This window comes from Vipera ursinii, assembly GCF_947247035.1.
Source record: "Vipera ursinii genome assembly, chromosome: 10".
In the NCBI taxonomy this organism is placed as follows: domain Eukaryota; kingdom Metazoa; phylum Chordata; class Lepidosauria; order Squamata; family Viperidae; genus Vipera; species Vipera ursinii.
Genome location: NC_139520.1, coordinates 6,649,582 through 6,665,203, shown reverse-complemented (window position 1 = coordinate 6,665,203; position 15,622 = coordinate 6,649,582). Strand labels below are relative to the sequence as shown.

At 45.1% G+C, this 15,622-nt stretch overlaps 1 protein-coding gene across 1 annotated transcript in view; it reads left to right on the top strand.

Moving 5' to 3' along the window:
* BBS2 (Bardet-Biedl syndrome 2) overlaps positions 1 to 15,622 on the top strand; it is a 31,922-nt gene that overhangs the window by 12,176 nt on the left and 4,124 nt on the right. The window contains exons 6-13 of the mRNA XM_083370249.1: positions 4,846 to 4,950; positions 6,726 to 6,812; positions 7,240 to 7,375; positions 8,815 to 8,954; positions 9,387 to 9,531; positions 11,066 to 11,237; positions 14,100 to 14,298; positions 14,853 to 14,920. Coding sequence (XP_083226375.1) covers positions 4,846 to 4,950; positions 6,726 to 6,812; positions 7,240 to 7,375; positions 8,815 to 8,954; positions 9,387 to 9,531; positions 11,066 to 11,237; positions 14,100 to 14,298; positions 14,853 to 14,920 — 1,052 coding nt within the window. The remainder of the gene's footprint in view (positions 1 to 4,845; positions 4,951 to 6,725; positions 6,813 to 7,239; positions 7,376 to 8,814; positions 8,955 to 9,386; positions 9,532 to 11,065; positions 11,238 to 14,099; positions 14,299 to 14,852; positions 14,921 to 15,622) is intronic.

Genomic DNA, 15,622 nt, shown 5'->3' with positions numbered 1-15,622 from the left:
TTTAACTCAAAAACGACTTTTAAAAGCAGTTAGGAAAGCTCCAAGAGATAACACCGGTACATTGTGGTGGGGAAAAAACATGGCGAAATGTCCTCCCAGTGCAACAGTTAGTAACAATGGCTGTATGGGAAGCAGAAGGCCAAACTGTTTGCTGGGCCCATTAAAAGGCTTCGAGGCCCTGAAAGAGGACTTGAATTCCTTGCCTGCAGGCCTGGGCTGGAGAAGGTCCAGATGACTTCTGTCCAGCGTCTTTGGCAGGGTGGAAGGCTCCCATTATTTATTGATGTACATTTTATAGACCAGCCTGTACCAATAGTCCTCAGTACAAAATTACATGTAAAATCTGAAAAGCATCTGAAAATCTGAAAATATGATAGTCCACAGCAAAAAGGAATCCTGGTGTAATGTATTTAAAGAGTACTAAATGTGTAGGGAAAAAAATGGAAAACAAGCTTCCTGTTTAATGTTGGAAAGAATTATAACCGGGCGCTGATGAGTTTCTTTGAGCTGCAGTCAAAATGCCTGTTCTGGAAAGATTGTCTTTTGGACCTTTTTGGGGCAGACTTGGCAAAGGCCCCAAGGAGTAATACAGGGATCTGGAGACACGTTTAGTCTGCACAAGAGAACAGGCAGTCTTGAAAATGAATATAGGTAGCCAGCGGTGGGATTCAGCCGGTTCGCACCACTTTGGCAGAACCGGTAGCTATTTTTTTGTTGCCCAGTCCACAAGTCTTAAAGCGGCCAAGTTTGAAGACCCCTATTCTAACTCCTGAATGCCATGCAGACCTCTCGGGCATTTTTTGCAGAACTGTTTGCTTCAAATGGCTGCCTGGGATTACAGCATCCGTCATCCCCACTCACTTGACCAAGGTGCTTATGGGCCAAAGCTAATCAGAAACAGGTGGGTTGCATGTAATTTTTGGCATCCACATGCTCCGCTCTTAGCATCCGATATTTTCCACCTTTTTTCAACAGGTATTCGGGTTTCCAGAAATATTGGTATGGCATTTGGTGACATATTTAGCCTCGTGTGCGAGTGGGAATTGAGTTGTGTCTCTGTTTGAACAGCGTCTGCAGTTCTTAGTGAGTTTACTTTTACTCACCGCAGTTACTTTTTACCCCATTCTCAGCCAGAAAAGCTTGTGGTCAATGAGAGTTTAATGACAGAAGTTGGCCAAAAATATAGCTTGCTCTGTGCCTCACGTACATTTGCCTCCCCTTTACATTAGTAGAGGTGACCTGTAGAAGGGCAAGACAGGAAGAACCATGGGATCCTTGGTGCTCTCTGAGCTTGGTGGTTTTCTTGCAGACGTTTCATTACCATACTAGGTAACATCAGCAGTGCACTGGGTAACACTGGGTAAGCAATGAAACAGCTGCAAGAAAACTACCAAGCTCAGAGAGCACCAAGGACCCCACAGTCCTCCTCCTCCTCCTCTCTGCAAACCCCACTCCCTCCCTAGCCTTGATGAAGCCGCTGGGTGAGATCATTCGTGGCTTTGGAGTTGGGTATCATCAGTACGCTGATGATACCCAACTTTTCTTTTCGACCCCAAACCACCCCAGTGATGCCCTCAACGTGATGTCCCGTTGCCTGGAGGCGGTTCGGGTCTGGATGGGGAGGAACAGACTTCAACTCAACCCCGACAAGACTGAGTGGCTTTGCATATCTTCATCCCGGGTTTATTCGGACATTCCACCTCTGGCTATGGGGGGTGAACTATTACCCCCCGTAGATAGGGCTCGCAACTTGGGAGTCCTCCTAGATTCACGGCTCACCTTAGAAGACCACATAGGAGCTGTGACTAGGGGGGCCTTCGCCCAGGTTCGCCTGGTGCGCCAGTTGCGGCCCTATCTTAGCCGGGATGATTTGTGCACGGTCACTCATGCGCTCGTGTCCTCTCGTCTGGACTACTGCAACGCTCTCTACATGGGGCTGCCCTTGAGGACCACCCGGAAGCTCCAACTGGTACAGAATGCAGCCGCGAGAGTGGTGTTGGGAGTTTCCCGATACTCCCACGTTACGCCTCTGCTCCGTGAGCTGCATTGGTTGCCAGTTGTCTTCCGGGTGAGATTCAAGGTACTGGTAACGGTGTTTAAAGCCCTCCATGGCATGGGGCCGGAGTACCTCAGGGAACATCTGCTGCCGGCATCAAGCTCCCTGCGCCCTGTGCGTTCCCACAGAGAGGGCCTCCTCAGGGTGCCACCGATCAGAGAATGTCGATTGGTGGCCCCCAGGGGGAGATCCTTCTCTGTGGGCGCTCCGGAGCTGTGGAATCAGCTACCGGTAGAGCTCCGGATGGCGCCCGACCTTCGCTCCTTTCGTCGCGATCTCAAGACATTTTTGTTTGTACAAGCTGGCCTAGCCTGATGGGGATCGGTGGGGTTGTTTTATCTTTGGTTTTTTAATTTTATCTCGGGGTTTTTTAGAATTGTACCTCTATTGTTTTTAATTAGGGCAATTGTTTAATCTCCTTTTAATGTTTGTATTTGCTATTTTATTCTGCCCTGTGAACCGCCCTGAGTCCTCAGGGAGAAGGGCGGTATATAAATGTTATTAAATTAAAATTAAATTAAATGATGTAACCGAGCTGGGTCATGAAATGTCTGCAAGAAAACCAAGCTCAGAGAGCACCAAGGACCCCATAGTTCAGTCCCGAGCTACAAATATTCTCTTTTAATGAAGGACAGCCTACTAAAAGCTTTCCCACCTGATACTGTGACCCCCCCCATAGACATATTTTGTAGGCAAATAAAAAAGGGTCTCTGCTAAGTTGACATTCCCAAGACGTCGTGGGCCTGCAACTCCTGGAGTTACCAGCTGTGGATGTGACTGAAGTAGAGATGAGAACAAACACTGTTCATGGATGGAATTTTGGCGTTGGTTTCCCTCCCTTTCCCTCTTGTTCTTGGAATAATTTGGCTCTGTTGTTGACATTTAATGATGACATGGAATATTGTTCCTGCCCCAACAAGCTCTTTTGATGCTAACTCCACTAAAATACCACTTTGCCAGAGGTATTTTTTTCCAGTGGGAAAAAAAAAATCTTTGTGTGTGTGTGTGTGTTTGTATGTGTTTCCCACCATTTCTTTTATTGGTTCCGCTTTAGTTCCTGAGAAACAGTTTGAGTTCGTTTAGTAATTTTTGTCATATTCTTTCTTACGTCTTAAAGAGGGCTTGGCACAAGTGCTTTATTTTGCTTTTTACTGCCATTCTGAGATCCAGCCATTGGTGCCTTGTGCAAAAGGTATGTTCCCAAGAGATATAAATTTAAAAAGTATTGAGGCTAGGAATTCTAAATATCAGATCTAAATAGTGTTTGCAATTTTTCTCAATAATCTACTCAGTGACACCCCCCCCCCCAATGTAGACCTGTAATATATTTTACAACACAACCGTTGCCTTGTTTTTAAACAGTTGAGAATCTGGGCTGATTTGTTTCAAAGCCAGGAGGAGACCAAGATTAGTCTTTTCACGTCTCGGCTAAAAATCGTCTTATAAAAGAAAAGGTTGGATGCATTACAGGTAGTCCTCAACTTTCAACCACAATGGAGTCCAAAATTTCTGTTACTAAGCAAAACATTTGTGAGTTTCACCCCATTTTATCGCCTTTCTTGCCATAGTTGTTAAGTGAATCACTGCACTTGTTAAGTTAGTAACCCAGTCGTTAAGTGAATCCGGCTTCCCCCTTGACTTTGCTTGTCAGAAGGTGGCAAAAGGGGATCACGTGATCCTGGGACACGTCCACTGTCATAAATGTGACTCAGTGGTCAATTGTCTGAATTTTGACCACGAAGATGCTGCAAGTTGGTCGTAGATGTGGAAAAGGGTCATAAGTCACTTCCTTCAGGGTCATTGTAACTTCAAATGGTGAGTAACTCGGTTGTTACATGAATCTGGCTTCCCCTTGACCTTGAATGTCAGAAGGTCACAAAAGTGATCACATGACCCTGGAACACTGCAACTGTCATAGATACATGCCGGTTGCCCAGTGTCTTGGATTTTTTTAAAATCGCATGACCACAGAGATGCTGCAATGGTTGTAGGTGTGAAAAACTTTTCTCAGTGCCATTGCAACTTTGAATGATCTCTAAACAAACTGTTGTAAGTCGAGGATTACCTGTAACTGTATTTTCTTACCAGTCAGAAGCATTATAGTTGTTCTTTGTTTTTTGAAAATGAAAAGAGATCTCAGACTTCTCCATGTTTCATAACTGAGTGCAGGCAGAGGGCTGGATTCGGGGGCCCCAACGCTTACGTCTGGCCCGAAGAAATTTTGCCGCCCTCCGTTGCATTGGTTTTTAGCACGGCAACTTCAAGCCAATTTGAAATGTGGGAGAAAAACCTTGGCTCCTTCCAGATTAAGGGCTTTTAGTGCTAACAGAAATAATTAGGGAATATTCTTACTTCTCCATCCACCTATCCCCCTCTTTCCATGGAGTTTTGGCAGTAAGAACAAACAGGGAAGAAGTTAGCGTGTGGGGGGAGAACCTTGGTGCATAATAGATGTAAATCATGACATCTGGAGCCCTTGTAAAGTTTTGTGAATGATGTCAAGTGAATAAACTATTAAATAAAATAAACCACAACAAAACATCTCAGAGCCTTCCACATCACAGCTGGATACAGCTCTAGCCAAATCTTCAGGGCAGGTGTTGGTACTGCTAAGGTGAATATTACTAGGACTGGGATCGTGCCAAACCACTCTTAATTTAATGGGCGTGAATACTGTAACTGCCAGTATTGGTCTGATTGAGCTGAAGGCAGTTTTATTCCGTAGAAATAGTTGACTTAATTATTTAGTTTAACAACCGTGGTTAACCTTTCTTTCTTCATTTTTCTAGATCATCACGGCCCTAACCGCAATGAGCCCCACTCGCTTCGGCTATGCACTTGCTAATGGCACGGTGGGCATTTACAACCAAGCAGCACGCTACTGGAGAATTAAAGTTAGTACGATCAAATTGGAGACGTCAGGACAGCTGGGATACCCAGCACTGAAAAATGTACATTTAACTTTGCTGGGAGTCTGTAGAGGAAGTCAAAAATGTCCAGATGGCATGGAATTTTGATGCCTTTTTATGTGCATCAAGGGCTTTCATCATGTGGTTATAGTTGGCGTCTTCTTTTTTACTATTGCCATGACATGGATGATCTTCTCCCTCTCCTTCTCCCTCCTCTTCCATTCAGTTTGGACGCTGTCCAGTTCTGATTGGGTGATGTAAGCCAGGGCTTTTCAACCAGTGGTACAGGTACCACCTGTGGTACATTGGCACCTGCCAGGTGGTACGCAACCATCCTAGAAAAGTGGTAGCGGGGGAGGGGAATGAGCTGAACCGGTGGCAGCACCGCACAAGCCTGAGTGAGAGACGGCTGGAGCTGCAGGGCTGTCAGGGCTCAGCGAAAGCGCCAGGATCAGCGCCAGCCTCCAGCTGGAGCTCAACACGGATCCCGGCACTTCTGCTCAGCCCAGAAGAAGCACCGATCAGCTGGAATGTTGTAGCATCAGCACTTCGTTGGGGCTGTCAGGGCTAACCTTAATCCAGCACTGCATGTGATGCAAATGTAGCCAAACGCTCTTTAACTGACTTGGTTTTAAGACTGTCGTGCCAACCTGTCAGGTTCAAATAACCACTTTTGAAGGCTGACTTCAAAGCACCGAAAGTGTCAAGCTCAGGAAATCAGGAGTCCAGGCAGTTCAAATGAACATATACGTTTTACTGTACAAAAAAACTCTGAACGGCTAACGGTCAAAACAAATTGGTGGTACATAAGAGTCAGTAGAATTCAAGGAAGGCCGGACTTACAGCTCTTGTGTCTGATGATGCGTTTGACCCCTCCCTCAGGCTCAGCCTGGTCATCTCCTACAGAAAGGAGATGACAGAAGAATCTGGTCAATTAATGGTCAAAGCTAAATTGGTGCTAGATAAGGGTCATTAGGAATTCATGGGTGTGTGTGTGCTGGACTTGGGTCTCTTGTGGGAATGCAGTGACTCCAAACATGTTTGACCCCGCCTTCAGGCTCAGTCTACTCTTCTCCTACATCACCCTAGCCATAGCCCTGTTGTAGGTGGGGGGGGGGGGCAATATGCTGACTCTGTGAGAGGGCCGTAAAGCACTGTGAAGCAGTATATAAGTCTTACGTGCTGTTGCGATTCTAAACTTGGTTTGTTGAGAATTTCGCATTCTTGACCGATGGCGTAACCGGTAGCTATAAGCAAGTTGGAGCGGTATGATACATCACTTTGAGACAAAAGCTTCATCTATTCAGGGAAAATAATAGCCACCTTTTCACATTTTTTCCTAGTGTTCAAAGTCTTTCATTCCTGCTGCAACTGTGTAGGATAGTTACCGTTACAAGGAGAGGTCCGTGGACTCTTGCTTAGAGTCAAGACTGAATCTAGAATTAGAACAGCGTCTTACCTTGATTAGTTTCCTGCATCAGTATCTCTCCACTAGATGTGTGAAAATGTTAGGGTTAATACTAAGAAGTATTAACCCATCAGCCCACGATCTTTTGGGCACCAAGGCTTTGGTTGTTTGCGGCCCAGTTTCTGGCATGCTGCGGTTCGGTGCCGGTTCGTGGACCAGGGTTTGGGGACCCCTGTATTGCTGATAGGATTGATTGGAAGAAGCTGGCTGCCCTAGGCACTTCGCGCGAAAGGGACCAGTAACGGTGATGATACCGAGAAGTGACCTGCTTCCTACCCATTTTTCTCCCCAGTCTAAAAATCAGCCGATGTGCATCAGTGCCTTTGATATTAATTCCGATGGCGTCTGCGAATTGATAACTGGCTGGTCCAGTGGGAAGGTAAGTATAAAGAAGATTGTGTATTTAACCTTCTTCCCTGCTTCTTTCCTAAAGATTAAACTGCTGGCCTGGTTTAGAATTCTTCTGGCATTGTAGAAGATATCAGTGACTGCCACCAGAACAATGGAGCGTATTAAGACAGATATAAAGAGGCAATGTTTACTTTAGCTATTTTCTTAAAAATGGTTAAACGCCCTTTTTCAGGGTGCGTGCGCCGCAGATCACGGAGTAAGTGCAGTGGAACTAAATGTACAGAAAAAGAAAAAGGAAGGATTAGGTGGTGAACCAGGGCTTGTTCTGGATTTCTAACATCTCGGTTTGACTTAAGATGTTTTACAGACAATGTATATTCTTTTAATTTTTTTTTAAATATTGATCTGCGGCCTTTCCTGCTTTTAATGCTGTCTGGGGGATGTCCGTGTTGCAGATTGACGCACGCAGCGATCGAACTGGAGAAGTCATTTTCAAGGACAACTTTGCTTCTTCCATTGCGGGAATTGTGCAGGGAGATTATAGAATGGACGGAAGCACACAGTTAATCTGCTGCTCAGTTGATGGGGAAGGTAAATTTGCAATTTCAAGGCTTTTTTTTTCATTTACAAGGAGTGGGAACAATGCTAGTGGCTGTACTAAAGCAGAAATGCCCTGCTGCCCCAAGAACAATCCGGATCTTCAAGCCCTGGCTAAGACCAGCATGTGTGGTGTGGTGTGTTTGGTGTGTGCGTGTGCGTGTGTGTATGAGAGAGATTGAGAGGGAGAGAGAGAAAGAAAAAGAAAAAAAAAGATGTTGAGACTCTAGAAAGGGTACAGAGAAGAGCAACAAAGATGATTAGGGGACTGGAGGCTAAAACACATAAGGAACGGCTGCTGGAATTGAGTATGTCTAGTTTAATGAAGAGAAGGGTGAGGGGTGACATGATAGAAGTGTTCCAATATCTCAGGGGCAGCCCCGAAGAAGATCAAACTATTCTCCAAAGCACCAGAGGGCAGGATGAGAAACAATGGTTGGAACCTGACTAAAGAGAGAAGCAACCCGGAATTAAGGAGAAACTTCCTGACTGTTAGAAGAATTAACCAGTGGAACAACCTGCCTCCAGAACCAGTGAATGCTCCAACACTGGAAGTTTTTAAGAAGAGACTGGACAGCCATTTGTCCGAAATGGTATAGGGTTTCCTGCCTGAGCAGGGGGTTGGACTAGATGACCTCCAAGGTCCCTTATTATTATTATATCTAAATTCAGATAATGATGTCTGACTCCCAACATGCTGAAGTTGGCAAGCATTTTAAATAAAGACACCTTACCAAGTTGAGGACACTGGTAGTCCTTGACGTATGACCACAATTGAGCCAAAAATCTATGTTGCTAAGAGAGACATTTGCTAAGGGAGTTTTGCCCCATTGTACGGCCTTGCTCGCCCCAGTTGTTAGGTGAGTCACTGCCCTTGTTAAGTTAGTAACAAGGTTGTTGACGTGGATCTGGCTTCCCTATCCTCAGAAGGTCGCAAAAGGTGATCACATGATCCTGCACACTGCAGCTGCCATAAATACATGTTGCCAAGCGTCTGAATTTTGATCATGGGGCTACCCCAACAATGGTTAAGCGTGAAAAATGGTCCTAAGTCACTTTTTCAGCGCTGTTGTAACTTCGAGCTAAGCGAATGATTGTAAGTCGAGGACTACCTATAGTTGATTTGGATTTTGTCTTTTAATTGGGATCTTTCTGTTTCTCTGTGTGCGTGTGTTGGTGCGCACGATTGTTTATTATATATTAGTAGAGTTTTTCAGCAGGATGAATAAGAAGCCGGAAGTCAAACTGTAGAGATGCCCTTTTAATCTCATAAAGCCAACATTTTCCTTTTGTTGGTTTGGATTGGACAGGTTTATCCTACAAACCTTTATTTTCCTGTGTTTAGGCCGGACTAAATGTGGTCCATTTCTTCTCCCTTATTTATGAACTTGAAGAGGAAAGTGAGCACATTTCTTGACTTTGTGTTTGCACAGTGCGGGGATACCTGCCAGGGGGTCAGGAGGTGAAGGGAAGACTGATGGACACCAGTGTGGAGCAAGATCTGATTCGAGGGCTTAGTCAGAAGAAGCAAAACTTGCTCGTGGAGCTACGAAACTATGAAGAAAATTCAAAGGTAATTTATGTAAAGATGGAAAATCTAGACTCGATCTTGACCGTTAGGGAAGCAAGCAAGTGCAACTTCAGGAGCTGGAGGTTAGAAGTTCAGGAATTAAAGAAAACTCTGCTTCTTCCTTTATTTTGTCCTCCTCCTACTTTGTGGAAGAATTATGATTGAATGACAACAGAAATAATTTTCCCCCCCTCTCCCTGTAAATTAGGAATATTGACAGGAAGGAGCAATTGGCGTTATGCCATAAGAAATTTGAGTGTGTTTGGTAGGTAACATTTGGGCTAGGTTTTGGAGCTTCCTGTCTCAGTGAAAGCAAAGTATAAAAATGTTTTACCAGTGCTAATGGCAAGCTCTTGCAATTGGTGGACCCGATTTTGTGTATTTCTATACATTGTCCAACGTTTTGAATAAGGCCTACGTTTTGTTTTAAAGCAGGTGGAACTGAACACTCAGGTGAATGAGATGGATGGGCAAAGGGGTGTGATCCCGGCAAACACACAGCTCCAGACTGCGTTGTCCGTCAATCTGGGATCGGAAACTGAATCCGCTCATATAGAACTCTGCATATCCACATCCAATGGTAAATCAAGATTAGCAGCCAGAGTTCGCGGGTACAGGCTCAGTATGTATATTTCTTAGCTGTGAGCACCTGAGGAAGATGCTTCTTTGATCTCACTTGGGCATTTGCATCTTTCACTGACCTTAAGAATATGAGCATCCCACTGGGCCAGAGGAATACCCCTATTATGGGGTTGTCATGTATGAAGAATGGAATGGACTAGACTAGACTAGAAAATGTAATGGGAGTGGAGTGGAGTGGAATGGAATGGAATAGAATAGAATAGAATAGAATAGAATAGAATAGAATAGAATAGAATAGAATAGAATAGAATAGAATAGAATAGAAAATATGGAATGGAATGGAATAGAATGGAATAGAATACAATAGAGAATAGAATATAGAATAGAATATGGAATGGAAGGGAATAGAATAGAATAGAGCTGGAAGGGACCTTGGAGGTCTTCTAGTCTGGCCCCCTGCTCAAGCAGGAGAACCTATACCATCTCAGACATGTGACTGTCTAGTCTCCTCTTAAAAAAACCTCCAGTGATGGAGCAGCCGTGATTTCTGAAGGCAAGCTGTTCCACTGGTTAATAGTTGAGACTTAAAACTTAAGGGGCAGCATCTAAAGGCAGGAGATTAACCTGAGCAGATCCATGGGGTCTGAGACCCTAGAAAGTGTGGAGAGAAGAGCAACACAAGATAATAAAGGGTCTGGAGGCTAAATTGTATGAAGAACGGTTTGGGGAACTGATATGTCTAGTAGTCTATTGAAGGATCAGCGGGGACATGATAGCAGTCTTCCAGGACTTGAGAGGCTGTCACAGAGAAGGGGGAATTGGCTCATTCTCCAAAGCACCTGAGCGCAGGATGAGAAGTTAACGGGTGTGAGTTCATCACGGAGAGATCCAACTTCGAACTAAGGAGGAATTTCCTGAAAGTGAGAAGGATTAAGCAATGGAACAGCTTGCCTTCAGGAGTTGTGGGTGCTCCGTCACCCGAGGTTCTCAAGAATAGACTGAACAACCATTTGACCTGGATGATATAAGGGACTAGAAGACCTTGGAAGTCCCGTCCAGCCCTATGATTTTGTGTTGTATGTTCATAGTAAACCTGAAGTGACGTGTCTGGTTGATGGCTTTAGGTGATGGCCAGCCGCGATGATCTCGACTTCTTTTCCCTTCCTGTCTGCTGTCCTGGAGAATAGTTTTTAAGCTGGATAAATATCTTAGCATTCTTTAACCTGGCTTAACAACCACCAGGACCTGCGAACGTAATGGGCAGACTCCATTACGGTCGTAAGTGTAGGCCAGGGTAGGCAACCTTGGCTCTTTTACAACTCGTGGACTTCAACTCCTAGAATTCCTGAGCCAGCATGGCTCAGCTTGGAAAACCCTCTCCCTTTCCCCTCAGCATGGCTGGCTCAGGAATTCTAGGAGTTGAAGTCCACGAGTCCTAAAAGAGCCAAGGTTGCCTACCCCTGGCTGCAGGATGACCTCTGCTAGAACCCTTAAAACTCACGAAGGGAGAAATGTCTTTGTTTTCCCTCCAGACACAATCATCCGAGCGGTGCTGATCTTTGCCGAAGGCATCTTTGAAAACGAGAGCCACGTAATCCACCCCACTCCTCAGAATCTCTCAAGCAACATAAAAGTCCCGCTCTCTCCGCCGAAAGACGTCCCGGTGGAGCTGAACATCAAAGCCCTGGTTGGATACAAGAAGAGGTGAGCGAGGGCTTGGCAGGTTTTCCATAAACTGCCTCTTCCCAACCCTTTGATGAGCTGTTTTTTTTGTTTGTTTTTTTGCTGTTGGGCTTTATTAGAGAAACGGACTCTGAATTATGTGGGAGAAGTCGGGAGAGCCCGAACGCATAAACACGATAAGCCCTAAGCCCTCTGGCAGGTTTTTGAGTCAGTGAGCGCCAGCATTTTGCATTCAGCAAGTTTTTTTTTAAAAAAAATATGTTGAAGGAACAAATGCTCTATATCGCTTTATAGATTTTTTTTTTGTCTTCTGTTCAATCATGTCCGACACTCAAGAGACTGCTTGGACAGGTCCTTGCAGTTTTCTTGGCAGGGTTTTTCAGAATGGCAAGGTTTTTGCCATTGCCTCCTTCCTAGGGCTGAAAGAAAGTGACTGGCCCACGGTGCCAGAGCTGACTTGGTGTCCAAGGCTGGACTAGAACTCACAGTCTCCTGGTTTCTGGTCCTGATGCCTTCACCACTGCGCCAGACTTGCCTCTCTAGCATATGTTAGACTTGTTCCAATAGATTTGGCCACAGAAGTGGTTTGCTAGTGCTTCCTTCCTAGGACTCGGACAGAGTGAGTGACTGCCTTAGGTCACCCAGTTGGCTTTAGGCCTAAGGCAGCTCTAGAACTCCCAGTCTCCTAGTTTCCAGCCTGGTGCCTTCACCGCTACACCAGACTGGCTTTTTTATAGATATTACAGAGCTAGAATCTTCAGGCCATTCGCTGTGCGAATAGGTTGAAATTCATATTTGACTTTTCGTGGTAAAGGAAATAAACACATCTATGCATACAGCTAAATTGTGCTGCGGGCTATTTTTTTTCTAATCTGGGTGCCTTCCAGAAGGGTAGGTCAATTCTTGGATCTCCCTCCCTCAGAATGGGTCTAGTGGTAGGCAGAAATGCTGGGGTTTAGTTTCTTCCAAGATCTAGAATATTCCGCTCCTCATCTCAGATATATATTATCTGATTAGATCATACATTCTCCAAAATTAAAATTGTTTGGAAATGACAAATGGAGAATGTATATATATGGATAGGGACGCGGTGGCTCAGTGGGTTAGGATGCTGAGCTTGTCGATCAGAAGGTCGGCAGTTTGGCGGGTCGAACCCCGAGTGCCGTGTAGCAGAGTGAGCACCTGTTACTTGTCCCAGCTTCTGCCAACCTAGCAGTTTGAAAGCACGTAAAAAATGCAAGTAGAAAAATAGGGACCACTACGGTGGGAAGGTAACAGCGTTCCGTGCGCCTTTGGCATCTAGTCATGCCGGCCACATGACCACGGAGACGTCCTCGGACAAGCGCTGGCTCTTCGGCTTTGAAACGGAGATGAGCACCGGCCCCTAGAGTCGGAAACGACTAGCACGCATGTGCGGGGGAACCTTTACCTTTACCTATATATATGGATAAAAGTTCAACATTGAGTGCCAGCTACTTCAGTTGAGGCTGCACAAGACATTTTCCTTTCTCTTCCCCATCTGTCATTTCTAATTTTTTTTTGAATTCTGGAGAATCCAGGTAAGTACATTTAAAAGCCCTCTCACAGTTAAAGCAATAGTTTCTTTTCAAATCCTGTCTGTAAATGAAAACCTGATTTGCACTTAATAGCCTTCCATGCAGAGGTATAAAGTGTTGTCGTCTTTCCATTGGCATGTGTGTGTCATGGTTCTGACCGATGAATCTCTTCGAAAGAACTTCGAGGCGTTGTTTTCCTTAAAGTATCCTTTATTCGAGAAACAAAAGTATCTAAGGACCCAGATTGTTGGGGGCAATTAAGCTGACTTTGTAATAATGCCGCTTGGGGGGTGGGTGGGTGAAAGCCCTAATAAGCAGGCATATACATAGAATGAAGGCTACTGCTAAGCTTGTAAGCCGCCCTGAGTCTTCAGAGAAGGGCGGGATATAAATGGAATTAAAATAAATAAAAAATAAAATCTGCACTACATAGTTGAAGCCCAAAAATGAAATTCCCCGCCCCTGGCACAAAGTACAATTCCCTCCTCCAATTAACAGTCATAAATAACATTCCCCAATTAACTTGAAGCATGGGCTTTCTCCCCATCTCTCCTGCCCGCCAAATTTTTATCAGCTCTGTGCCTAATAATCTTGGGTTCCCACGGCTGAGTTATTATTGTTATGACTAGCTGGACTCTCAACCACATTTCCCCCTCCCAGCATCAACGAACTCTAAAAGCGATAGAGAAAAGATGGCTACATTTCCATCTGTTGTCAAAGCAAGAACATCCAATGTTAGCAGCGTGGACACAGTTGTGTGCATTTTTTTTAGCCCAGTCTTAGCGAGTAGAAGGAAGAACGAGGCATGCAGAATATTGGGGAATTTGCAGGAGTTAGGAATAACTCCTAATTCTCAGGCGGCTGGAAGAGAAGGCAGATCAGGAGCTGCAAAAGTCACGAAACTACATTCCCTCATTTGCATCTGGAAATTTCTAGCTGTGCTTGGGCCTTGGGATGTATACATCCCTTGTTCTTTTAAGCATCCCTCATGAGATCCAGAAACTTTCAAAGAAGTGCTCACAGTCCCAGTGACCCCACGTATTCCAGATAGTTACTTGACAGCATCCCTTAAGCTCTCTATGTCAGCGGGCACATGAGAGACATTGTACACAATACCCAAAAGAAGGACAGAACACCCAAAAAAGGAGAAAACAAATATAATCAAGGTGATCCTTTGTTATTTCTGTGAATGTGCAATGAGTGTCGGGATCAGGGCACGGTCAAAGAAAGAGCCAGGGTTGTCTGAGGTGGCCTCCTTCTGAAGGCGAACGACTACAAAGGCATTCGTTTAAAACCATCTTGATTATTTTGTTCCATGCTTTCCCAGCACACAGTTCCATGTTTTCGAGCTGTCCCGGCAACTGCCTCGCTTCTCGATGTATTCGCTCTGCAGACCAGACTCGGCGACCAGGCCTCTGAGCTTTGTAAAATTCACCCTTGGGGAGAAGGTGCAGATGGTAAGTCTCCTCTCTTTTTTTTCCTTTTGGGTTGTAGTAAACGCTAGCAAATCTAGACAGCACACTAAAAAGCAGAGACGTCACCCTGTCAACAAAAGTGCGTATAGTCAGGGCTATGGTCTTCCCAGTTGCAATGTATGGCAGTGAAAGTTGGACCATAAGAAAGGCTGAGCGCCAAAGAATCAAGGCCTTTGAACTATGGTGCTGGAGAAGACTCCTGCGAGTCCCTTGGACTGCGAGGCGATCAAACCGGTCAGTCCTAGAGGAGATCAACCCTGACTGCTCTTTAGAAGGCCAGATCCTGAAGCTGAAACTCAAATACTTTGGCCACCTAATGAGAAGGAAGGACTCACTGGAGAAGAGCCTAATGCTGGGAAAGGTTGAGGGCAAGAGAAGAAAGGGACGACAGAGAAGGAGGTGGCTGGATGGAGTCACTGAAGCAGTAGGCGTGAGCTGAAATGGACTCCAGAAGATGGTAGAGGACAGGAAGGCCTGGAGGAACGTTGTCCATAGGGTCACGATGGGTCGGACACGACTTCTCAGCTAACAACAACAACAAAACGCTTCGGTGCAGCAATTCAACTCAGCGAGTGTAGTGTTCTGTACTTGCTTTCTAAGGTAAGGGCTACAGCGATGCGCTCTCCATTAACCAAGAGCTGCTTCAGAGAATTGATAAGGGCTTCTGCTGCCTGTTAAGCATAATAAATGGATTTTGTTAGCAATATTGATATTAGTAGTGATATTTTGTCATCATCTTTGTTTATGCGCAAGCATCTTTGTACGTGCTTTATATGGGGAAATTAGTTATAGAAAAGCAAATGTTTCGTGCTTTAGGTACAGGGGATTGCTTACATGAAAAGAGCATGGTGAGGGGACGGGGGAAAAGGAGCTATGGTGGAACCTGGGTCGCTGTGTATGAGTCATCATCTAGGAATTATTTGTCTGTACCTTTTGGTTCCTAGTACCAAGACCGGACCTCTTTGTTCTGGAAAGGTATAAAAGGTGGAAGACATCTTTGCTGGTTGTTGCCTTCATCTCTCTACCAGCCACGAAGAGGATGTGGCCACCCAACTCTGATTTTGATCAAAATAAAAGTTGTTTGCTTGCTGAAACCTCGGCTCAGGAGTTTCTTTAGCTCTTTTAAATTCCTGAGTAACGCTGGGACAATTGTGAGGCAAAGTGGAAAACCTTACAATAGCTTTTGGCTTATGGTTGGTCATACAAAGGCTGGGGGAGCGGGGGGGGGGGAAGAGAAGCAGGGCTAAATGAAGTGCAGCGGAGATGAGCCAACTTTGAATCAAAATACGATAAAAGGAAGCAATAAATACACCTAGTCCTCGACTTAAGACTACACTTGAGCCTAAAATCGCCCTGGCTAAGCGAGGCGATTGTT